General features: G+C 41.0%; 1 protein-coding gene across 1 annotated transcript; it reads left to right on the top strand.

The window, feature by feature from the left end:
* Nucleotides 1-6,870: 6,870 nt before the first annotated feature.
* On the top strand, nucleotides 6,871-18,135 carry MPC1 (mitochondrial pyruvate carrier 1). Its single transcript, XM_027729507.1, has 5 exons — nucleotides 6,871-7,128; nucleotides 12,002-12,005; nucleotides 14,577-14,673; nucleotides 16,252-16,384; nucleotides 17,128-18,135. The coding sequence occupies exons 1-5, from the start codon at nucleotides 7,058-7,060 to the stop codon at nucleotides 17,144-17,146; spliced, it is 324 nt and encodes a 107-aa protein (XP_027585308.1). The 5' UTR covers nucleotides 6,871-7,057; the 3' UTR covers nucleotides 17,147-18,135.
* The last annotated feature ends 8,684 nt before the right edge of the window (nucleotides 18,136-26,819 follow it).

Raw genomic sequence — 26,819 nt, 5'->3', positions numbered from 1 at the left:
ACCAGGAATGATCCCCCACTTCTGGCCATCCTCCAGTCTCACTGGGGTTGTTTAGGCTGGGATGAGCCAAGGCACCAGAAAAGTGCATATGGTAAGCAAATTTATTAGTAGTGAAACAGGCCAGAAACCTATGTTTTTATCATATTCTACTAAATTTATACTTATTCAGCTAAATAAAGACCCATGAGTCCTGAGGAAGATTACATAGGTAAAATGATTGTCATTATTTACCAGTGTGTCTCAGCTTTGAACTCTCACTTTCTGTCATCAGTCAGAACCCTGACTTTATGCTTCTCCTTATAATCTGTGGGATGTTTGTATTGAATAAAATACATTAAGAAGGACATAGAAAGCTCAGGAGAAAAACCGTGATTAATTTTCTTCATGAAATACAAGTGTATCGCCACACACTTTGCTAGGCAGTAATCAAGGGAGCAAATCTCCCCACAACCTTACTTAAGAAGTTCATGCCACATCATCGCTACTCATTCCTCAGAAGCTGGAAATAATTTTTTAGAAGTAGAATACAAAAGTATTTCTCCTTTTTTTTTTTTTATCACGTTGGATTTATCACCAAGGCAGGTTTTCCATGATGAGGAAACCAACTCTGCTTTGCAGCCCAGTTCGACATCTGCTGGGAAGTGCAGCCTGTCAAGTGAACACCACCAACCCTCCTGTTCCACTCCTCTGGACATGATAATTATTGCAATGAAGTGATTGTATGTCATTTAACTGTAAAAGAAGTTTCCCTAACTGATTGAAGGAGGAGAATTTTGCAAGGCAGTGTTACAAGAAGCTCTCTTACCCCAGCTGACCTGATTTAGCAATATAAAGTACAGAGTGCATCTGACTGAACAAGCAGCCCTCATCCCTTCCTTCCCAAACACAAGATAATCACCCACAATTGCTTCAAAAACCCCAAACCAGTTTTAAAGGTCCATTTCTTAAACAGTAATCAATATTTCCATGTAGCCCAATACCTGTACATACATTACCAATTGCAAGTATAAGTAACTTGTGAATAAACCCATTTATCAGATCTTCTTCCCCATGTTCTAAAACCTGATTTCTTCTAAGAAAAGGTTAGCAATATAGCTTTATATTTAAAATATTATCTAAAATTATCTCATTTGAAGCATTATTATATGCATAAACTAATTAAGTAAACTGTAGAGATGAGCTTCAGCCCAAAAAAAGATCTTAAGACACTTAGTATCAGTCTTCATGACAGTAAAACACACATCAACATAGCCATCACCACTACACATATTTCAGCATGAAGGTGGCTTAAGCAATTTCAGCTGCAATTTTGGCTGTCTCTTTTACCGTGTGGGACTGAGGACTCAGAGCAGCCTCATCACAGAAAGGCCCCATCCTCCACCTGCCTCAAGGCTCTTCTGCACCACACACATGCAGTGCTACTCATGCAGGGTGCCTCCTTCATCTACAGCCAGTTGACTTCTAGGAAAAAAAATCCCAGGAGAAAACATACCCTTAAGAATAGTTGTACTGTAAGCTAAGTAGGGGAAGATACTGTTTGAGGTTTTTTGTTTGCTTCGGGTTGGTTTGGGGTTTTTCCCACCCTTCACAGAGGGTATGATGCTGGCAGTCAGCCCAGCAATGAGGAGCTGCTCCCACCCTTTAGCAGTGAACTCCATCCATCCAGGCTGCTTTTCAAGCATGGAGAAAAGGAGCAGCCTCACTACAAACCCAGTTTCTTCTCTGCCAGTTTTGTACTCTGCTTCCCCCAGTTTTGGACCTTATAACTTTTCATAGCGCAGGACTAGCTGTTTTACATGCTAACATAATATAGACAATGTTAGAGCCATAGCTTGTGTTATTCCTACCTACAGAGTTCATAATAACAGGAATAACTATGCTAATAAAAGTTTCAAGTGTTCAGACCCACCCAACCATAATCTAATCATGACAGATAGGTCTTTTTGCATGTAAGGCAGGGAAAAGCAGTGATAATTGCAGCAATTGCCTGAAATGCTTGTCTTCTCTCCTGACAAAATACTTTCATTTTTCTTTTTTATAGGTAGCACTTGCTTCAGTTCCTGCTGCCCAGCTGTTGCCTGGCTTGCCTACAAGGATTGTTAGTCACAATAGCAGCTAATTTGCTAATATTTACATCTTGGCAATCCAAATTTTTTCCAGATGCATTCTGCATCTATTTCTTAACTCTGTCCATTACAATACCTACCTTATAGTGTTCCTTTGGCCTTTCATAGAGGAGGGGCTGTCTTTTTCTTGTGGTTTTGTAATTACACCATTGTCTTATTTGCAGGTCCTCAGCTTGAAATAATGTTTTACTTTGATGTTTGATCCTACTCCAGATCCTACTGAGAACTGCAGATGATGAAATGCCTCTAGCTCTATAATACAATAATTTATCCCAATTGATAAGGTTTTACATAGAAACTATCAATCTCTCAAATGATAGAAGCTGATCTTGTGTGACAGTGTGCCAGCTCCACAGTCGGTCAGTGTGGGAACTGTTACCTGCTGGAAGCTGTATTTTTCAGCACTGAGTAAACTATTTCTGCATTTCAGAAAATGTTTTCTGAAAAGAAGTACAGCTTCTTCTCAAGTTATTTAGTTGTTAAGCATTTATTTTAGTTTTCTTTAGACTAATACTAAAGTCATATTTCTAGTAGGATGCCTTCACAAACATATCAGGGCTGACCATGCATTTTACATATGTTATTCATTGACAGCCTCCCAAGTTGGCATTCTCAGCTGTTCAATCTACTTTGTTACTGCTGTATGCTCCACACGGAATAAAACTGCTCAAGCACCATGCCAGCATGTAGGGATAATGTATCTATAATCAGGGTTGCAAAGACAAATGCAAGTGTTACATCAAGCTGTGCTCTCGCTTGGCTCAATTTGAGATTGCAGGCGGATAAAATGTCATAGTCAACTGCTCTAGTCAATCTTCTTATCCACCTACTAGGTGATTTGTGTCCACTTTAATGAACAGGTATTTCATTACAAGGTCTAGGAAAACTGTCCAAGCAATATATCTTTTCTTCATATTTTTCTGCAACTTCGGAGCTCCTGTAGCAAAGAAATATTAACTACTTCAGTCCTGAAGTCAGAGTTTCTTGAACAACTTGTTTAATGGTTGTTCCCTTGTTTGTCAAGAAACACTCCAAATAATATTTTCTTGCAATTCTTTTCACGGCTGGGAAAAGGCACCATGATTTTCCCCTGCAGATGTTTGTTAAGAGTTGTATCAGATACATCCTTTAGGACTGACTTTATTGTCAGAAGCTTAACTACTGCATAGAACTAATAGATTGCTCTGCAGCGTCCATAGCATATTTTATTTTCCTGATTTTATTGCCAGGCAGGTAGTACACTCGTCTACATACAAGGATATGCTACCATGCATGTGCCTGCAAAGGCATTTCAAGAGGAAGACAAGAGACGCCTGAAATGGAGAAATATTGCAGACTGCTTTACTCAGCAGCTAGATCTGCATGTGTTGAGGTCAAGAAGTGCTGATTCCTGAGGTGCAGTTCTGGGATAACAGGACTGGGCATATTTTCCCTGTAGCTAGGTGGTTGCCCCTGTCACCCCTACCCCACCACTCCCAAAAATGGGGATTATGGGATATGGAAACTGTCTTCTAAAGGAAACACAGTATTCATTTGCTAAGCAGACCAGTCATCCAACACCTCACCTCCTCACAGAGACAAAATCTAAGATACTAACAAATATTATTTAGGCTCACATGGCTCTGGCTACCTTAAAAAACATCAGCATTAGGTGCACTAGCACTGAAAACTTGTGGAGCCAATAATGAAGGAGCCATAGAGTAACTGCTGGACAACTTTACCATCTATCTGCTAAAAACAAGAAAGGGAATTCAAGCATGCCAGCTTGGAAATCTAGCGAGGAAGAGTTTAAGGTAACGACAGACAGTAACAGAAGTCAGTGAGTGAGTTGAAAACGTGGTGACCTGTCCAAAGGCTGACGGAAAATAAGGAGAATAACTGGACAGCCTTATAAACTTCAGAAGTATCTCTTTGCAGAGGTCAGAAGTACAAGGCTAACAGGAAACAAATTAAAGCAATGAGGATTCCAGGAGAAATTCCAGGAAATGGCAGGTAGGGTATTTGTGAAGATAGTCTAAGGGATAAAAGATTACAGCGGGTCTGTTTGAAAACAAACCAGCTAGCTACAAATACCTGTTCTGATTAGAAGAAACATAAAAGACATCCTCAGACATACATGGCTTGTCTTATTTACAAGCACAAATTAAAATAAGACAAAGGAAATTGCAGTCATTAAATAATGCAGAAAGAGTCCATGACAGGCAGGTAAAGGCAGAAGTATGGTAATAATAACTCAAAACAGGTGTGAAATTCAGTGTGAAAAAAAATAGATAGAAGCATAGTTCAGACCAAGAAAGGAACTACTGAAATATATTTTATAAAAAAATGTGTGGCAGAACCTAATGAAACTTGCTCAGAGGTCCACCAGGCCATCACAGAAGCAATTCGACAAGATCAGTGATTTTCCTTCAGCTCATGGAGAAGACAGGGCAGTCTTGCAGTGGAGAAGAACACATGTCTGAAGAGAAGGGGTTAAAAGCAACCCAGCAAACTATGAGTCAAATGGCCTAATTCTCATATGCAAAAAAAACCCAGCTAGAATAATTTATTAAGCTACCAGTTAATGTTCACTCAGGGAAGAACATGCTTAAAAGTATACCTGGACTTGCAAAGAGCAACTCAGAATGACAGAATATTCTGAGTTGGAAGGCACTCATAAGGATCATAAAGTCCAATGCTTAAGTGAACGGCCCATACAGGGATTGAACCCTTGACCTTGACCAAGATCTAACCGAGCTAATCTCACTTACCTCCAATCAAATTTATTTTCTCTATTGAACAGGCTAAAGGGAGTAAAAGAAAAGCTATGAATAAGACAAATTAAGGGAGTCTTCTGTATGGACTTTGACGTCCTTATAAGAAACCTAAAAACCAGTATGGAAATAAAAGCACTGTAAATACATACAGAACGAAAGCAAACTTTGAATCCTTGCTAGCTGTTTTTGTTGTGTAACTGGTAGAACCTGTCATGTGGGACTGCTTCCTTCTGGGCACGTCTCTAGTTAATGATTTTTCCATTAACTACTTTAAAAAGTGGGATACTTTCAAAATTGGAGAAGCGTACTGCACTGCTGGTGAGGCTTTGACTGAGACATGCTGACCCTTGGCTATGCCTTAAGAAAGCTGTAAATACAAATGGAGTGGGCAAAAGGTTAAAAGACTTTAAAGGCACAGCCTCTGGAAAAAGGCTGAAAGAATTTGTTTACTCCAGGAAGAAAGACTAAAGAACAACTACTTCCAATGCAAACAGACTTTTTTTTTTTTTTGCTTCATACATAGAGTTAAGAAAAAAAATTTACAAATTTTCAGTGAAGGAGAATAAGACTACATTTTTAGCTTTATTCTGCAAGGCTAAAAATGTATGCTATAACACTAGCTGTAATATTAACAACTGAGCCTGGACATATAGGATATGTGGAATTCCACCACATGAGATTTTTGTTCAAACATACAGAACTGATTTCCATAGACCTTCCTTCTGTCATCGCACGTCGGATCAACTAGAATAAATGATTCTTTGAGACCTCATTCAGATTCACATTGCTGCTTTTGAATAGGAGTCTAAATAGTCCACAGAAATATGTTGGGCTACATTTTGGCTTTGGGATTAAAACTCTTCCTCACACTCAGCAAAGCCAGGGGTGGTTTTGGGGTGTCATGTCATATGCATGTCATATCATATATATAGAAAAAGGAAAATGCTTTTCCTAAAACCTACTGTTCTCTGAGCAAGCAACGGGAGGAGAAGGATGAAGAACATTTTTTTTCTCATTTTTTTTGGTGGGTGATTTTGGTTTGGGTGGGGTTTTGGTTTGGGTGGGGGTTTGGTTTTTGTTGTTGTTGTTGTTATTGGTTTGGGTTTTTTTAACTAGAGATCCTGCAGGGAAGAGGGAAGCAGAAGGAAATGAAGCAGCCATGGCCTCCAGGGCTTCTCACAGAGCTTAGGCATGCCCCAGGCTGCACTCTCAACCCAGTTCTAGACTGCAGAAACTGAGGGTGCAAGCCTTTGGAAAGCAGAGGAGATAAACATCCATTTTCACTATCTCTAGTGCACCGGTCAAAGATAAAAGAAGTAATGCACATAAAGGTATTTATTTGTATGGCCCAAATTTTATGGAGATAGTATTAGCAGGGTTAGAGTTTATCTTCACTTCTATGTAAGCAACCTCTGCTCAGGTATGAAATAGAAAGTGCTGGTGAGGGAAGGAATCTTAGACCATTACACGTAAAATCACGGAAGAAATTATCACAGAATGAAGGAATTGCTCAGAATGAGCAATGAAGGAAGGTTGGAAGTGACTCTGGAGATCACCTAGTCCAGCCCCCTACTAAGGCAGGGTCACCCGGAGCAGGTGACACAGGAACGTGTCCAGGTGGGTTTTGAATGTCTCCAGAGAGGGACACTCCACCACTCCCCGGGCAGCCCCTGCCCATGCCGCGCCCCCATTCCCGCACTCCCCTATTTCCCCCACGCCCCTGACACGCGCCAATGCGGGGGCGGAGCCACATGCCGCGAGGGGCGGGGCGCGCCAATAGGCAGACATCTGCCGCGGCCCCGCAGCCAATGGTGGCCCGGGAAGCCGCCGCGCGACCGTTCCCTGCGGGATGCGGAGGAATGCCGGCGGCGCGGCCCACGGAGACCCGTCCTGGGCGCACTGTGCGACGGCTTCCCCCTCCTGCCGCAGCGCTGCTTTACGGCACGCTGTCTTTCCCCCTGCCCACCACCATCTCTCTGCCCGGGCCGGGCGCGCGCGGGGGGCGGGGCCGCCGCAGCCAATGGGCGGTGAGAGCGCCGCGGTGACGGGGGGGTGTGGTGGCGCGCGCTGCCGTAAAGCGGGGGGCGGGCGGTGCACGGGGCACTTGTCACCGGCGGCGGCGACAGCGCGGGGAGAGGCGGCCGGGCCGGGCGGGAGCGCCGTGCCGAGGGCGCCATGGCGGGGGCGCTGGGCCGTAAGGCAGTGGACTATGTGCGCAGCAAGGAGTTCAGGGACTACCTGATGAGGTGAGCGCGGCGCGGGGGGTTGTCGTCTCTGCGCCCGTCGCCCTGCTCTGCCCCGCCCCGGCGGCAGCAACCAGCGTCCCTTCCTCGACCTCCCCAGCCCCCCGCAGCCTCAGGGCGCCATTTGACCTCCGCGGGGCTCGCCCTCGCCGGCTGGGCGCCGGGAGGAGGCAGCAGCAGCCCGGCCCGAAGGTGTCCCGCCCCGTCCCTGGAAAACCGGGCTTGACCTTGAAGCGACGCGGCGCAGTTTGAAGCTGCCGCGGCAGCTGCGCCCCTCCGTGACCTTCCCTATGCCGGCGGTGACAGCAGGCGGCCCCGGCGGTGCGGAGCTGCCGCCCTACTTGGCGTGGGAGCCCGGGGCCGGGACAGTGTGACCGCTGTCCGGGACAGGGGCACAAAGAGCCGGGGTCTGCCGTGGGCAGAAGCGAGTTTGGTCACAGGTGCAGTCTGAAGACCGCTTATTTAGATGTCCGAGTATGTATAAGTTGCTGCTGCCTTTCAGAGGCTTGTTAAAGCCCCAGTGTCATGGGAACGCGGCTTAAGTCGCCTCCCACACAGCTCACTACTTTTGTCGAGCTTCGCCTTGCATGCCGTTGTAAGGAGTATGGCACCTTGAACTGAAATCACAAGCCTGTCTTAAAGAACAATTGCAGCACACTTAAATCTGGTTGAACCACTGTACAGGAGGAGTCTCGAGTAGTCTCTGGCTGACAGGCTGTTTGACAAAACTAAAGAAATGAAAATGGGTGCTTCTAATAAAGGTGGTTGAGCAACCTTTTGCTATAGCTATTGCTTACTGTTTTACCTACATCTATTGCAACCAGTGTTTGATGTTGAGCAAGCATGTACGAGGGCATCTGTTTATCTGAGAAATGGAGCCTTGGTTAAAGGAGCAGGAGATGGTGTAAGCCTGCATGGAAGAGGGGATTATAATATAAAGGCTCAGTAAGGCCTTAAGCTTAAGGAGGATAGACTTTTATTAGATATTAGGAAGAAATTGTTTACTGTGAGGGTAGTGAGGCACTGGAACAAGTTGCCCAAAGAAATTGTGGACTCCCCATCCCTGGAAGTGTTCAAAGCCAGGCTGGATGGGGCTTTGAGCAACCTATCTGGTGAAAGGTGACCTGGCCTGTGGCAGGGGGTTGGAGCTAGATGATCTTTAAGGTCCCTTCCAACCCAAACCATTCTATGATTCTAAGTAGAGTGTTTGTTTGGCATTCACAAAATCAAGATCCACAGAAACAGTGAGGCAAAAAGATGAGTAAAATATGAGATGGAAGAGAACATCCTTGAAGCAAAATGAAGATGGCATTTTCAGGCTTCTGTGAAATGAAGAGAGAGCAGGCTTCTGTGATTCCTATTGAAAGTCTTCAGGATATTATGTAAGCTTGATAGATACATGTTAATGTTAATATTTATTTAATTGTAGCAGGATTCATGTCAAGTAAATAAATGGCCATTAGAACAGTGGTGTGCTTCATAATTAGAAAAACAAAAATCAAGAAGAGATAACAGCTACTTCGTAATGCCACCACAGTTAGTGGAAGGATCTCTTTCCTCACCAAAGACTGAGAAGGTTTTTGAAAAAAAACCTTTTCGGATGTATTTCATCTAGTCTTCAAACAAGTCAGTTGCTCCATCTGGTGTGGCCTTTCAGCATCGTTTATTGCTTACTAGGAGACAAGTGTCTCCTAGTGTTGGCTTTATGTTGAGTGGAAAATTTAGATAACTGTCAATAAAAGTCTGTCTGTGTTCTCCATAGAAGAAATGGAGAGTTAACTCTTTGTATTTCTTCCTGAAGATGATTGATTCCCCAGGCTACAGGACTCTATCCTGAGGAAAATTCCCTTCTTTCTTTGCACATAGAGAAGAAGTTTTCTCAAAGCTCTGAGTCTGTGGTGTCTGTTCAAAAAATCAGCATCTAATCACTGCTTGTTTGTGGGAAATAATTTGAAGTATTGTTTGGAATACCACTGTTGTGCTTTGAATTGCTCGACTCTCAGTAGAAGTTACTCAAAGTGATGGAATTAAGTGCTTCGTTATTATAGCTTGGGGCAATCAAAGCTTGCAGACATCTATTGGAATAAGCAGCTTCACCTTCACAACTTGAAAAAATGAGAACAAGCGTAATGAATGCATGCTGCTTTTCTCAGGTGGATATATCTGGCATTAGAATTGCATTATGTTATGGGTTGCCTTTGGATCTTGCACAAGGAAACAAGAAAAATTGCTTTTAAAACTGTCATTAATAATTAATTGTTTTGCCAGTATCACATCTGGCTTTTCTCAAGTGATGATTAATAGTGATTTGAATGACTGTAAATCATATAAATACAAATTTCCCCTAACCATGTTTTAATGCTTTAAAAAGAACACAGTAAAAACGTAAGCTGTAGGTAGACTTTTCCTGCTTCTTGTCAAATGCAGCAGTAATGTTAATTTAAAATTAGCTGATTAGCATATGAAAGCTTGGTAGCTCTATATATTGTGAACTTGAAGTTGCATTTTTTCTAAAGATCCTAAAAATGGAAGCTGTCACTAGAGTTGTATTATCTAAGCCACTAATAGTAGGCAACAGCATCTTCTTACTTCTTATCCTGTTGATTTAAACCAACATCTTCTGAAAAACATCCAGTAAAACAGCTTTCCTCCTCTTTTGAGAGAGAAGACATATAGGCTATTCTAGACAAGCTTCCTTTTCTTGTGGTGGAAGCCCAAGTTATGCATAAGGAGTCCTAAAGAGTCCCAAAAATCTAGTAATAGAAAAATAAGCATGGAGAGTGCAGTCTTCTGGGGCACTTCTGAAATGTCTCTTCGTGATGACTCAGCAGTAATGCAAATGTAGTGACTGTTAATGTAGAGGGCTCTGAACTAGATAGTTCATTCCTTGTAAACCCTGAGCACTTTTGTTATGTAAGCTCTCTTTTAATTGAAATGAACTTCAGAAGAATTAGCATCAGTAATATAACTAGAATTAGCTAATCTTCAGTTCTCATTAGTAAATTTGTAAACATGAGAACATAAGAACTTTAAAAAAGCCCATCCTCTCTGGTCTGTGCTAGAAGCTGAAGGACCCAATGTCTGCTTGTCTTTGTGCTCTGAGAACTGAACAATCTTAACTCTTCTGCAGAAGGGTCGTACCCCTTCCACTCAGGGGATGGCAGTGCGGGGGAAACAAATAGTGACAATTCACCTGTATTTGCTGAATGATTTCTGGTCTATTAATATCCTCATTGTCAGTATGAGGAAAATATGTGCAGAAATCTTTGAAAAATACATCTTCCCCACTATAGCCTTTTTGGAATGAACTGTACTATCAATATAAGGTATTGATCAGCTCTTGTGGTGTCCAGACACTTATACAGAAAGCTGACACTCGGAAACTGAGTGAGTAAATCCAAAAGTTGTTGTCCACAGTTCTGGAAACATTAGTACAATGTTTTCTTTGTCAATGGATTGAATGTAATTCTTAAAGTTCTTGGAAACTAGTTTAGAATAGAGTCACTTCAGAAATAGATGTATACACATACTGCAGTATCCTTACTGTTGGATGTGATGCATTTGTTGCTGCTCTACTGGCTGCAGAGTTTTGGGGCTGGATGCTTGCCTCTGAAAGAGTCTATATGCCCTTGATTTGTCCTCTTCTAGGAGTATAATAACTGTTCCAGTCTTGTGATTGCAAGGACAACCTTGCAAGACCTTAGCCAGAGCTGCCTGCTCTGTTAAAATAGCATCAGTTTGATTCTATTTTAGGCTTTCACCTTCCACTTTAAAAACTAAGGCTGACTTCTGTTGGTACAAAAACATTGTGCCAGAAGACACACCTGAACTTATTTAGTTAAGGTTTTGTGAAAAAAATGTAAGTGTGCACTTGTCTTGTGAACTTCAATTAACTATTGCTGCAGATCAGGTAAAACCACAAAACAAGTAGTTAGACTAGTCAAGGGCATCCTAACAAAGCACCTTGAACCAGTCTGTGGCTTATTAACAAAGACTCACTGAAATGCATGTCCAGTGTGATTTCCGTAGTAGACCTGACTGTTCCCTTACCATAGCTATTTATAAAATAATACTCTAAGAAGATGGAAATCAGCGTGAGGGAAGTGATGGTTACAAAGTGTTCTGCAGCTCAGGACAGTGGTAGACTTTCTACTACCCTACCTGTTAGCTGGTTCTTATAAGTCATAATTTAGAACTAAGTCCTGTCAGTGTCTTTGTTACAAAGAAGGTGCTTAAAAGTTCGGAAGCATTTTAAAAGGTTGAGTAGCAAACAATCTTAAATATATGCTGTAATCCAACTTCCATGCATAGATCTTTGTTATTACATAAATTAGATCACTTAAACAAACCCTATACATGACCAAAGTGTAATTGCATGTTAGATCAGTGGAAGTGTGTTATAGCTCATTTTTGGTACAGCCACAGTTGGCCTAAACCTAGTGACAGTAAGATCTCTGGCAATCTTTGGTTTGACCTACTTACATAGGTATACAAAGAATTCCAAGTGACTTCAAAGCTTTCACTGAGGAATTTCAGCTGTTTAGCTTTGTCATGACAAAGCTTGATGGTCTTTGGCATCCTTTAAAACTAGTTGGGGTGAGATCTTGGATGTCTTCCACAGACTATAATGGGATTTTATGTTGCTAGAAAAAAGAGTGCAGCAAACACTTGTCACAATAACAGCTCTTGAGGGAAATGGAATTTTTTAAATACTAATACAGTAATCAAAGTTAATGCCATGACAACTTCCTGACTTGTTCCTATCTTCTATTTGTTGCACACTTCTCTCTATGCAGATTATGAAAGAAACTAACATTTTTTCTTCTTTTTTCCATGTGCTTTTTGAATGGAAAACAATGATGGTGCACTTGAACAGTACGGTAAGAAAAGGGAGGGGATTTCTGTTTCCACATTCTTCATAACTTCAGTAACTTGCTGTCTTTTTGCCTCAGCACTGATAAGCCCTTGTCTGCACCTGAAAAGCATCCTACAAACCTCCAGGAGTGATGCACTAGTAACATTTAATTGCAAGTCTGAGATTAAGGTGTCCAAATGTTAGCTCCTTCAGAATGCCTTCAATTAAAGGAATTTCATTTTTTTAATACTCTTTGCTAAGGACATCAGAGCAGTCTGTAACTCATTCTTCTACATAACAATACTGGTACATGGCCAAACTACCTGGCTTATCTTTATTGACCTTTATGCCAGACAATAAATGTAACATATAACTCTCATTAGAGACTCTTCTGTCCTTGAGCCTTTCAGTTTGCTCCTGAAACTGTGAGTGGGTATTTTATGCCTGTTATACTGTGAGTCATAATATTATGGAAGACTTGCTCTTCTACATAAACAAATGACAAACTGTATAGGTGTAGTTTAATTCTGTGTGTGGAAACTTCAAAGAGGTGCCAGCCTAAAAGTGCTTAAAACTAGAGAGCCATCTCAGGTGAGAAAGTTCCAAATCTAATTCCCTGGTCAGCATAGGACAGCTACTGCTGCAGCACTTTTGGGATGTGAACTGATGATTCTTCAGCTTGTGCAGCCTGATTTGAGGGGTCCATAGTTTACAGCGTATTATTTGGTTATGTTCTAATGGCAATTGATTCAGAAAAAATGCCAAGATTACTTACTTTTCAAAACAGAGGTCATCTCTAAGATTCTTAAAGCTGTAAATGTTTCATAGATTCAAAAAAAAAAATCAAGCTTAATTTTCTAAAACAACAGTTGTTTAAATGAGACTCCTGAAATGTCTATAAAAACCTCACCAAGTACATGTAGTACCTTGCCACTTAAAGTCTGCAGTCTACTTTAGTGTGGTGTTGATAAAACAAGTTGGCCTGCTGTCTCACTGGGCAAATAATCATGGTTATGATTAGTTGTTTGTTTTCTGGTCCTCTTGTCCTTTAAAACTATTTAAATGGCTACACTGAAACCTCTAAATCAACATTTTGTGTCCTACTGACTTCATTTTCTGTGAATGTTTGTATTCTGTTGCTACATATCTTGTGTGTGTCATTATAGGTACATATGGCTGTACAGGATAAATATCACGTAGCCATACAACTCTTCTCAGTTATGCCATGTTACCTCTGATGTGCTTGAGAGGCTTTAACCATTACAGATGTCAGTTTTCCCATCAGTAGGAACATAGTAGACAAATGCATTTATTGCATTCTTCAGAATACTGTTGTTATAAATCTGAGTTTGGACTATTGCATATTCTACAGACGCTTGCAGAAATACTGAATTGTTTTGCATATTGTGCTAAGGTTCAACTATCAAAACAGCATGTCTAACTTAAACCCACTTTTTTCTATACTTTTTGTAGTTAACTTTCTTGTATTGCAACCCAAATCTGCAGGAAGCAAGTGTGGCTTTCAATCTTACTGTAGTATTACAAGCCAGTATCCAGACTGGCAAGAGCATCTTGTAATTAAAATTGCAAGAAATTTAAATATCCCCTTACAATTCCAAATCATTAAACATGTTGCAGTCAGAGAAAGTGTCAAAAGAATGGATACATCTGGTATCTACAAAGCTTTTTCTTGCAAGGTGCATCTCTTTTGCCATATCTGTCCAAATTACTCTTGAGAATCCTTAGTTTCCCATTAGAAGAACCTGATGCAAATGCTGTGTGCACCTTCCATGGAAAGAATTCTAGTGAAGCCTTGTTACTCATAATGGTAGTGGAAATTGGACTTATGACACTATTTTTCTCAGTTCAGAGTCTTTTAGATAATACCCACCAAATGAAACTCTTGTTTTTCTGACTTGATTCTTTCCACTTCTTGTCTCTGGTTCTTCTCTGGGTGTACACACCTGTAGCTACCTGCTCTACTATTACATGTGTCAAATCACTGAGTTTTAATAATCACTAAGTTGTTTGAGCAATTGCAGATGAAGCTCAGGGTAACAGTTTGGTTTGGTTGCATGGCCCTGCTCTTTCAAAGAGAGGGTGTTAACTCTCATAAGAAGATGCTTGCTGAGCATTTCTTCATTCTCATCATAATATGAAAATGGTTTCAGTTCTTCATTTCAGCAAGTCCTTGTATCTTCATTATATTTTTGAGGAGTCATATTTGAAAGAGATAAATGCTAAGTCTCTGCACAGAAGTGAGCTGTAAATCTGAGGTTATTATATGACAATGCCAACCAGACTGTGTAATGACTGCTGAGCTACAATTACACAAAACTCCATTTCAATGACCTTAGCTCTTCTCCAGTTCGCAAGAATATTCAGAGTAGGTTCCTTTTCCTTCCTTTCTGAAGTCTAGATCCCACTGAAAGAAGAGTTTAGTTTTTCTCTCTTACGTCAAAAGTAGTCCCTGTCATTTTGTGAAAATTTTATCCGTAACCCTGTCCCCTGAAGCTTTGTGTGGCTAAGGAAAACTGTAAGAATACTGCCGGAGGTCTTTGATTTTGTTTAACTTTTTTGTTTCCCCTCTTTACAGCACTTTTGGGGGCCAGTTGCCAATTGGGGACTTCCTGTTGCTGCTATTAATGACATGAAGAAATCACCAGAAATCGTTAGTGGCCGAATGACATTTGGTAAGACTGGAGACAAACTTCTTGTTAGTAAACTGACTGAAGAACACAGTTTCTGTCTTTCAAGCGGTGATATATTATCAGTTGTCTGCGAACTTGTGATCAAAGCAGACGTAGATATCAAATATCTTGTTATATGACTTCAGAGGCCACTTGAATTGAGGTACTGAGAAGCTGCAGAGCTCTCTTTCGAAGAGCTTTCAAGTTATTCAGGAGGGGAGAGGGAGACAGATCTTGAGCCCTAGCAGTTTTTATCACCGGACTGTCTTCTAAAGTACATTCTTATGTTATCTTGTACACACACTTGTTAAAACGCATCTTTTTACCCAGTTTTATTCTTTGTGTAAAGAGCAATGATGCTTTGTGGTTGGTTTAAATATTTAAATATTTACCAACACTGACCAAGTAAAGAAATGGTAATGCCTGATCAGCAGGGTGCAAGAAGCAGCAAAGCAGATCTTAACTTCTTGCAAAGCAGTTGCCTATGAAAGGCTAATGTGACTCTTAATGAGAGATTATTTTTAAATGAGAAATTATTTTTAAATGCCCAAGCAATATTTTTTTTCAGCTTTTCCCTGGAACATGTATAGCTTTTGGCTAGATGGCTGTTTCTGTTTTATATTCAAATTCTTTTCTAGAATCAGAAATCTGGTAGCTTTAATTTATTAGCTTAACTTTGGCATTATGTCTCTTCCTTAACTAACTTAATAACTTCATTCTGAGTAATTTTTCTTCCCACAAGCAAAAACCTTTGGTTTAAGAAAATTTATAGCCTCATCATTGTTAGGCTCTGCTTAGAGTAATTCAATCTCTTAGTCAGCTTCCTTGAGACAGAAGACTACTTTAAATAGTCTCCAGTAGAGTGAAACTGTTTTGCAAATAACATTTTGGTGGCAGCTACCCAGCTCAGCAAAGTTGAGACACTTTAATTTTTGCAAGTACATTTAGTGTGGTATGTATACAAATAATCTTTTTTTAATTCAAGCCTGTCAGAGCTTCACAAAACTAGTGAATTCTTGGGTTGTAATTTGCTGTATTTAAATGTAACTATGATAGGAGAACAGATTAAAATAATTTCTCACCTTTCTGGAAAGCAGGTAACAAAGCTTCACACTTCTGAATGTTCATGATTTCCTGGAGATGGAAACCTCCTTCTCTTAAAGTCCATTTTAATATGTTGCCAGCAAAAACTGTATTTAAATAATCGTATCTTTAAAAATACTTGGTCTTATACAAGTATTCTGACAATTTCTAGGACAGGCCACGTCTCATTGGGATTAACTCTTATTTTCTGGCTGAGATAGATTGGGTGATTAAACTAAAAAGACTTCAGTTTCATCACACGATAGTGTATGAGCAAAATAAATTTTTTTGGGAAGCTGTAGCCCTGTAGAGAAATAAGCACTTTTGTATCTTTGCTTGCATTGGATCCTCAAAGTGGACATATTTGTAGGACTATTGGAAAACTTAAAAGCAGCGAGAAATGTTCTACCTGTCAGTATATTCCACTAATGGGAAAATTATGCCTCAGTAAAATGCAGATATTTACAATCTATTAACAAATTCTGTTATCTTTTGCAGCACTGTGTTGTTACTCTTTAGCTTTCATGAGATTTGCCTACAAAGTGCAGCCAAGGAACTGGCTTCTTTTTGCATGCCACTTGACTAATGAAGTCGCACAACTTATTCAAGGAGGACGACTGATCAAATACAGGCAAGTCACACTTTGACATTTTAAAGTCATAAACTGATGACTCCTGTAATACCCTGTTAGTGGTTTTTAACCATGGTGCAAACCTCTGCATGGTTTCTGAACTTGTTTTAACTTCATTACCTTCTGCAAACATATTAATAAGCTTGTCAGGAGGCTGAACTTGTTACCTTGCACCTCCTTTGAACAGTCTGAGGTGTGCCCATAGAAAAGGCAGGAAGCCCTCATGGTCATGGGTGGGTGTAGACAGGGCTTTCAGCAGATGCTGGCTATTTTGGGGGTTGTTACATGCATTGTGTTGATGAGTCTTGGTAACTAATTCCTGAGATGGAAACATCCATAGAAATGTGAAGGAGTTGTATATCTGAAAGAGAAGCTGAGCAAACCGTTCTATGTGTGAGGTAAATCCAACTGATGTGACTGGGGAACAGACTGCAATCAGTCTCACACCCTCATCGCATAGCAAATAGTGCAGACACTGCCCTGAGCAATCCTGATGAGTCAGGATTATGACTTTTCTCTTTTCTGCTCCAAGTAATTAATATGGAGCAATGGGAGGATGAAACCTCCTGAACTATAAATTAAAGAATGAGACTAAGCAAAACTGCAAGTGGACTTGCCTTTGTGTAAATCACTGGCCAACGTCCTTCATTCATAATGGAGTTTTACTGTAAGTTCAGATTTATTTTTTTATAACCATTGTAATTCAGTATTCACTCTTACAAAAGCTGTTCTTCTTTTGGCAGGCTGGAGAAAAAGAACTAAATATGTAACTTGAAATAAGCCAGGGAATGTATTCATCCTGAATTACAACCAAGGAAGACTTGCCATCTACAGTTGCTGTGACAATTACAGTGGGGATAAAACAGAAACACCTATTATGAATACCCCACCAAGAATTCTTCTAATTTTTTTATCTTGCCTTTTAAAAAGTACTATTCAGCAATGTAAACCATTACATTTAAATTTTTGCTGCCTTACAGATCCTTAATAACTACCCTTTTAATAAAAAGTCAACTCAACCAAATAACACGTAATATTTGAAAACCAACTTTTTTTCTAACAGTCTACAAAAGTGGCCCGTGATGGTTTGACAAAACTAGTTTTCAAATTAACATGAACAGAAGTCAGTAAACAGAACTGTAGGTGGTATCATTGTTCTATGTATTAACATATTCTTAAAAGCCATTTAACTTGAATGCATTCATTCCTATTCTGTCTCTTTTTTTTTTTAACTTGAGCAGTGGCTTGCTGATCTACAAGAACAAATGTGTAGATAGGCAGCCTGGAAGCAACCAGCCATCCCTCTTCCCTTACTGCATGCCTTGTCTGAGTAAGAGACTTTATTAACATACATTTTTAAGTCTCACATTATTTAAAGAAGGCTTGGAAAAACAACAGCATAGCACTGAATGAAGGAAGGCAACAAAGTTTGATACTATTCTTTGAGAATTTCTAAATGGATTTTATTTTTTCCCTACTGTTCGAGTTGTTCTAGATGTATGTAATCCTTACACAGGCAAAAACTTAGTGTGTTTGGAGTCTAAGATCTGAAGGACACAAAGTGCCTTTCAGTAGTTTTTGACTTCATTGTGAGAGGGGTTTTTCTGCATGACCTGCCTGAAAGTTACATTGCTGTAAAGATAAAAATGACAAGGAATGTAAGAGTGTACGTTACAGATTTTTTTCAGTGCAGTGTTTTTGAACAATAAACATGTTCCAAATGGCAATAAATCTCTTGAACACTTGTAAAAGTTTTGGTTTTCGTATTGTGATACCAGATCCTAAAGTGAAATTTTAGTATGGAGTGTCACTTTATTACTGTAACAGCATGAAGCAAAAACAGACTCAAAAAGTAAATTATATGTACTGAGTTTAGGTAAGCATCCTCTGGATCCTAATACCTAGCGCTTATTTTCCCTTGCAAGGAAAAGAGGGTGTGGGTTCTTGACTCAGACTGATGCTGAGACAACTTCCTGCTGTGATAGGCAGGGTTGAATTCAGAGCTCTCACTATGCAGATAAGTCAATATTACATATTCTCTTCTAGCAAATATAAGATGGTCAGTTACCACTTGGTCTAATTCTACTGTGTTCTCAGCTGCATCATGGCAACACTTTGTTAATGGGCATACAAGAAAGAGGGTTATAGGGCATGTCTGCTGGATGGGTAAAACTAGTACTGACTGCTACTTTTTGCTTTAGAAAAGCTAGTGCAAAAAGCTGCCTCTTCAGTACTGCTTGCTTGTCACAAAAGTATCATTTTCTCTGCCTCCCTCCCTCCCTATCTCCTGGAATAGAAGCAGCATTACACTTCTGTGTAAGTGAGTAGTGAGACACAAGCAGATAAGGATGACTGGTTATCTTGGGCTGCTCTTGGGTAAAGCTTGCATTATATGATGTACTCTAGCCTCACCTGATGTTTTGATCACTGTTCATTAGGTCCTGATTGTCTTAATTTCCACAGGAGGGAATACCATTTACAGGAGTTTATTCTCTCATTTTGCTAGTAGTTGCACCATACTTTCTAATGTATTTCCTTCCAGCTTTCTCCTTCCTTTCTTCCCCCTATTCGTTCACTGTGACAAGGCTCAAGTTATTTCATACTGGATTAGTACAAGAGTGAATTGCAGGTGGAAAGTGGGCTCTAACTTGGTTTGATCAGATTTTAAACCAGTGATGCTTCCTGCAGTCCATACAAACTTTTTAGGGAAGGGTACAGCAAAGCATTTTTCATGGGACTTGAAGGGACAGAGCCCTGTCTGGGATGGGGAATCTGGTCTGGGGTGAATTTCCACTGACAATCTGCCTAGTGACAAAAACAGTTTATATGGGCAGAGTGCCATCAAGTGGCCTATGATGTGTCCTTCAAAACATCATTTTTCAATCCATTCACATACCATTTCTTTGTTTAAATAATGGTGCTGGAAGCAAGGGGACACCTTAAGGAGGAGAAATGAGGAATTATTGCAATAAATAATGGTGTGATTAATCTGCACCCTCCTCCTCTGGCACAGAACACTGAAACACATTGGCATGTGGCCATTTTGGGATGGGGCTGCTTTGGATAATCCAAAAAGAGGAACATTTTAAAGAAACAGGGGAGATTATATATTCTTGAGTCTGAATACCTTAATGGAGTTAATGGCTTCTTTTTTTTTTCTCCCTCATCCCACTCAGGTAGCATTGGATGAAAGAATGGGGCTATGACAGTTTCACTGATTAGTAATAATCCAAAATTAGAACTTAGAATTTGCATTTGATTTGTAAGATTGCAGGGCTTGTTGCTAGTAGCTGTTATTCTGGAATAGCTATTTGGTTTTAATTTCATGGCTTGCTTTAGTAAAAACAACTTTCAGCTGTAGGATATGTCCTTCCACTTAAAATCTGTGCTGCCCTGATCCCAGGCACTGTCTTGAGTGTACTACTTCTGTTCCACTGCAGTAAGACTGGGAACCATGTGGCCTTTTCTCTCTTGCTGCAGTGGCTACTGCTGTAGGGACAGCTGTTGTCTTCTTTCATGTTTTCAGACAGAAAAGAATTTCTCACCTTTCTGGGCAAGTGCTGCTAGACTGCTGGTAAGGAATGCAACACCTTTAGGGATTCAAGTGGGAGACAGTACCAGCTAGGCTCTCAGTCTGTCTGTCTTCCCCCTTTTTTCCCCAGATTAATCTTGAGATCTCTTGACTCACTTTTTCAAGTAGCTTCTACCTCTTCTGTTGTTGCAAGATTTAAGTGTCCTTGATCTGGAAGCTTGATGATTTATGATTCAAATGTGGTAGCATGGTAATTAATGGACAGAAAGCGATAACTATAATTGTGGGGTCAGAAGAGAAGAAATTACTTAAAAGGATTCTTTAATGAGTGCAATAACACCTACTGATAATGAATTTTGCTCAACCTCCCACAACAGTCTCACGCTTTAAAGTCATTTCAGCTTATGCTGTTATGTATGATATCTTTTTTTGTTGTTTGTTTGGTTGGTTTTTTGTTTGGTTGGTTTTTTGTTGGTGTGGGGGTTTTTTGTTTTGGTTTGGTTTGGGTTTTTTTTGTATTTTTATTTTGCTTCTGTGACTTCTGTATGGTATGCCACAGTACTACAAATACAGACTGGCAGATCTTGGAGAAAACACGTTCTTAGTAAAATGTAGTTGTCCATAGCATTGAGGGTTGTCTTTTATTCTCTGTACAAAGCACAGTGGTGTCATCTGAGCAAGGACAGCACCAGCACTGCAGAGAAGTGGGCAGAAAAAGGGGAAAAAAAGTCTCAGTAAATTTACAGACTGAGAGAAGGCACCAAAAAAGGGAGAGTTTTCTCCTTGGGACCAAGGCAGGTTTTGACATGGAAGTAGAGTGTTTAGAAAACAGAATCCTAGATTAGGACAGAACACTCATTCAACTGCTCCAGTGCCTTCCCTGGGTTCTCTGATACAAACTGTATTATGGCCCAACTAATACACAGAGCATCAAATTATCAAATGTAGTTACTTCAACCGTGTGTGTTTCCAGAGTGCATGAACCTCTTTTACACTGCTGCAGGTACAGACACGTGTTACTGCTTATGCCAGTTATAAGAATGTGAAAGGAGTCAAGAAGAGCAGGAATAAAAAGATGAGATAGAGACGAGTACCAAAAAAACTACTAGAGGGATACTTTCATATCTCTTAGCACAAAGCTCTTAATCAGTACAGTCTGTTTCATCATGCTGATGTGACAGACCAATAATATAAAATGGTAATATATAAAGTACTCACAAGCACAGTTACCAGCTCTCTTAGGTTTTCAACCTGTGTGTCACAAGATATGTTGGTCCTGTCTGCATTTGGGGAAGAACAGTGCAAACTGCCTGATGTAATATATCTGCAGTTCTGCCTCTTTAGAGATGGAGAATTTCTACTCTCAACTTACTCAGAGGCTAAAAAATTTATTCTAATTGAACAAGACATTGCTGCAAGTTTTACTATCTCTGTAAAGTGAAAAAGGAAGCAGTCTGATGTTTAAAATGAGGCAATTTCTTTATTAAATTAATCACAGAGAAGTAAGTCACCAACCACCCAACCCCTTTCTGCTTTTGCAGATCTAATACCTACCACTGCATTGCATTTAGTCACTGTGGTAACCACTCATAAATAACCAATGTCCATAGAATCCACTCAATAGAAGCCAGAATGTTTCCTGGATAACCTGCTCTGAGCATCATCACTGAGGTCTTGCTCCTCCAAGATCATTGCCTCTATCACATGGCCTAACCCTGACCATGATACTGCTCTCTTCCTACTTTTTTCTCCTTCCCCCTCCCTTCCCCCTCTCTTTAACAGTAGGTTTCAAGTAACTATGGCAACAAGGCTGAGAATTTTCCTTTCGTTCATTTCATCTGAAATCTGGGACATGTCTTTCTCATTAAGGGAAAGTATTGTATGGGGATAACTGGCCCAAACTCTTGGTGCAAGAGAAAGCAGTGTCAGGTATGGCAGCACTTGCAAGTACTTACATGATGGCTGTATTTGGTCCACCATGTTAGAAAAATGTAAAGGTACAAAGTAAGCCACTTAAAATTTTGAAAGCATTTAATAATTTTTAAGGCATTTAGCACATAATTTACTCAGAGGAGAACCACGCTGTAACTTGCTATAATTGGTGTTGATTTATAGGCTGGTTGGAATAGTTTCGTATCATGTTTATTGTTCTAATGTGTGTATTAACTGAAGGGATGCCTTCTCGGAGTGGTGTTGAATTATAAAAATTATACTTTAAAGAGGAAATGTGGTGGTGTGAAATCTTAAAGGTGTCTCCTGGCAGGTCAAAATACTAATTGCCTCTAATCTGTCACTGCAGTCTGCCTGAATCTGAGATCACAGTTTAAAGACAGAAAGATCTCCAGATTTTAACTTGTAGGAGTGCCAAGGGAGTAGCAAGATTGAATCAAACATTCCTGTCTTATACATTTGGATATACCATGTCTCCTTGCCCTTAGGATCACTTAAAATTCTAAAACAATTACTGTATTTGTTCATGGGGAAGCCATTCAAAGCAACGATTATAAGGTATTTTTGTATGAACTTGATGCTGTGAGTCACGTGGAATAAAAGCACAAAGCAAGCAGTGTGATCAGTAACCTCTCTATTACTTTGTGTTTCTTATACTGTAACTTGGTAAACATCAGCATCAGGTCTCAGCCGGATTATTGTTAATAAGAAATGGGTTCAAAGATCTAGCAAGGTATCCAGTAGTGTTTCAGTTAACCAAGTGCTGCCTGATCTGACTGTATGGTGCCACACAGAGATGAGCTCACAAGGCTGTTCGGTACTTCCTTGCATGTGCTGTGTCAGCCACGATGAGCTGATAAAGGCTATTACCTTTCCCTCCAAAGCTTTCCAGTAGCTCACAATGTTCCTGAGAATCACAAACACACCTAGCTACAAGTTGCCTGCCAAGCACTCAGGGAAACAGTGAAACCTATGAGTGAGGTTACTTTGTATCACTAATGAAGTGACGATTGGATCTGGAAAGGTTTGAGTCACAGCAGAAACAATTACCATGAAGGTGTATGAAGTCACCAAGTGGCCTGTGACTTGGGGTAATGTGCAGAAAGTTAGACAAATTAGAACAGATGGGTTTCCTGAACTGAGGCATAAGAAAAGGGATACGTTTTTCAGTTTTTGCTTCCTTGTTCCTTATTTTTGGAGCACCGCTACTTGTCACTGTCACTGATGCAGGCTTGTTGGAGCATGTTCATGCTGGCATTTTTCAGGAGCACAGGATCTTTTCAAAAGACATGAGGGGCATTCATTACCCACTGGTAAGCTCTTTTCCTTTCAGTGGGCTTCAGAAGCTGCTGCTTTATTGGATCTGAGATGTTTGCACCAAGCAGCAGGATTGAGGTGGGGTCTTACCAAGTGGAATAGGCAAGTCCCTGAAGCAGCTCTACCTCTCCTGTTTTCTACCATGCTCCCAGTTGGACTCTAAGAGATCCTTTACTTAACATTCCTTGTAACCCCTGACTTTCACCTTTCAGCAATATCCATTCAAATATCCCATTTCCAAAGGTGAAGAATGCAAAGGTGGGGAGTGATACAGGACATTAGAGCCCTGACATGTGACCAGAGCAATCCTAGAACTGTTATTTTTATGAAATAAGGGTTTACAGGTTTACAGCTGATAGAGCTACAAGACTGTAGCTATAGACACTGCTCTTTTTACATTAAAAGTATGCCACCAACCACACCAATTCAGCAAGTTGGCTGAACTGATGCATTTTTCAGGAAGACAACATAGCAGATTTTCTAGCTAGCTTTAAATTTAGATGTGTATACATGCAAAACAGTAAGGTCAAGAATTGATGAAACTTGTAAGCAAACCACACCATACTATACGAATAGAGAAACTGAGGCTTGCAAATCCATAAACCAGAAATTATCTCCAGATGTGGTAGGTTTGTGATATAAAGGCAAAATGATATTTTGTACCACCTATTTTGACTTTGTGTTATTGAAAGAATTTGAGCTTTTTGGGAAAGGAGAACAATTTTTAGATCCTACTGCCTTATCAAACAAAGTTCATCAGCACAGAAACACTGAAAATGTAGGCTTTCTGAGTTGCCTATTTTTCATGGCAAGGTAATGACTGTCTGATGGTATTTCAAGAGAGTGCAGAGAATTAAGAATTTCCGTTGAGCAGAGAAACTAGGAAAAATAAATGTTAGGTGACTATTCCAACCTTCTACTCAAGAAAATAGCAGGGAAGCAAAAAACACCCTTTGCCTCATTCAGGAGTGGGTGTCAGGAAGGTGGCACAGCCTGAGCAGCAGCAGGTGGGAAGGGGGGGCAGTGGCAGGATGCAAGCTGGACCCCCTCACTGCCCAGGTTTGCACTGCTCTTCTCTGCTTTACAGCATCGAGACTGTGCACTTTTTCACACAGAAACAAAAACACTGCTTCAGCTTGCTCTCTGGCAGATGCTTACATGCCTGTATTCCCTGTACAACCAGAAAGCCATCAGTAATCCAAGGCAGAGCCAAACACTCCTGCTTAAAGTCATGCAGACCAAAAGGGTAGACCCAGATTTAAATTTTCTCTATTTCTCCATATCTATAAATTTGGAGGGGGAAAAAAAAAACAACAACGACAACTTTTTTTTTATTTTTATATTTTGGTCTCAGATATGCTTTGGAATTAAGACACTCTTGTAACAAATCATTTTATTACAATTCTGGGAGCTACTAATGGGTTTCTATGACCTAATCAATCTTTTCATTGCTTAAAGTAACAGTCCTATCTTGCTCACTACATATATATATTTGTAAAAGTAGATAAAAATTATATATTTAAAGGCTGGTTCTGCATATATTTAAATTAAAAGAGGTAATGGTGAGGCTCATTACCCTAATTCATCAGACTGAAACTTAGGTGTCCGGTCTGACCTAGTCATCCATGCTTCCTCTGTAGCCACCAGAGAGCAGAAGACAATCTTTACTAAAATGATTGTCTCAGATGAGGACTGCTCCCTGAAAGTGCCACTCTCTCTCTATGGACTGTGGCAATCCAGAAAACTGCTCTAAATTTTAGGCTTCATTTTTTGGCTGCATCTAGTTAAATTTAGTAAAAGAAATTAATTACAAAGCTTGAACATGGCAGCTATGATTTTGAAAAACCCGACAACTGCTCGATGGAGGTAGCACAGGAGATGTGCCCCGGTTATGAAGGTCTTGAACCAATCACCTGGTGAAATCTACATACAAATACGTTGGAAACCATCAACAGGTTGTGAGGGTATATTGGAAACTGAAGGCAGGTAGCAATCTTTCAAGACAGCACTCTTACCTGCTCCCTGTCTCCCCTTCACATGCCATCCATGAAAAAGCCATGTATCACCGCCTTGAAGATCAAACGTGGCATCTCAAGCAGTCAGCTAAGCAATCACTGGAGTCAGAGCTTTGTGGGAAAGCTATGGGGGTACAGAAAGGCTTGCACACTTTTAGTTTTAGGGGGGATCCCAAAGATTTCAGCTGCAGATTGTGTGTCACTTGGGAGGAGGTGGGGAAGAGACTGCCATGCTCTGACAGGTTTGTTGTTATGCCACCATTTCCAGTGGAAGCATGAGCCCACAACATTTCTATGGAACAGAGGAACTAGCTGGGCCTCTCCCTGGGACCACTGGGCATGCCAGGTACCAGAAAGATGATTTTTGCACACACACCCCACCCCCCCATATACCACAATTCCTTCTTACATTTTTCCTCCCTGTCTTGGAGGTCATAGTCACGTTGTTCCCTTACATACGGTCCTCTCTGCTCAGGTCCTCACAAAGGTAAGGGCAATGCTGGCCAGCTCAGGAGAGTGATATTTTGCTGTTATTTGGCTATTTTTACACAGCCATGTCTGCAAGTGTTTCTCCTACTACGAATTTTGGCCTTAACCTAAAGCTTCCTGAGATGCCAATGGCCTGTCATCAGGCTGGAAATGTACAGTTTGTGTTCAAGTGTTTCACCTAAAAGTCAGGGTTAAAAGGCAGATGGGAAACTTCCTAAGTGTGTGTGGGGAGGGGAGGTAGGGTGGGAGGGGAAGGTTTCTGTCCTGAAGAGCCTCGTTAGGGGCTCTGCTGCCCTGGCTTTTATCAAGTTTCATTCACATAGCAGCAGGTTACACAGCCCTTATCACTCATTTTCCTCTTCTGCCCCACCCCACACTGCTCCCTGCTCTCACTGCAGCAGGCAGGGCACACCCTTCCATCCTTTTTCCCCAGCCACCAGCCTCATTCCCCCTGTAAAGCACTCAGGCCAAGGCTGCAGTGCTCATCTGAGAGCTGGTCACACAGCAGAGACACATGCAGGAATGGCCCCAGAGTGCATTCAGGGGCAGTAGGGAAGACTTATGTGGAATGATCGTGCTTGAGCACAGGGGGTGGAGGTTGAAGTGTTGCTCAGAATGAGCAAGCAAAACCAAGACACAGGGCAGCATGATGGCCTCTGCCATATCCCTTCCTCCAGGGGCAGAGGTTAAGAGACTACACAGCACCACACTGAAAATCTCTGGAAGAAGGCATTTACATTTAATCCTGTTTCTGCCCTACTCATTCCTAGCTGGAAAAGCACTTGGCTTGCTCACAGGTGGTGTGCAGGATGTCACAGGTGCCTCTAATTCAAGGAGGGGTGAGGCCGTTTGCCTCTACAACCTCTCTGGGCAATCTGGACCATGGATGGAGCCAGGTTATTTGCAGTGGTGCCGCCGACCACCAGGACACGACGCAACGGGCAGAAACTGATGCACACGAAGTTCCTCCTGAACATGAGGTGCCCTAACGCAGTCCTACCGGGGCCCCGAACACCCACGGTGCTGTGTCCTATATATCTGTCCACAGGGCTTTATTTAACCATCAGCTCGCACCGCCGCGCTCATGCAAATCGCGCTGCCTTGCACACTGAGCACACCGATTCCGCGGGCA

This window comes from Pipra filicauda, unplaced genomic scaffold, assembly GCF_003945595.2.
Source record: "Pipra filicauda isolate LSUMZ 115617 unplaced genomic scaffold, ASM394559v2 scaffold367_size712859_pilon, whole genome shotgun sequence".
Lineage (NCBI taxonomy): Eukaryota > Metazoa > Chordata > Aves > Passeriformes > Pipridae > Pipra > Pipra filicauda.
This window is presented reverse-complemented; position numbering and strand designations above follow the sequence as displayed.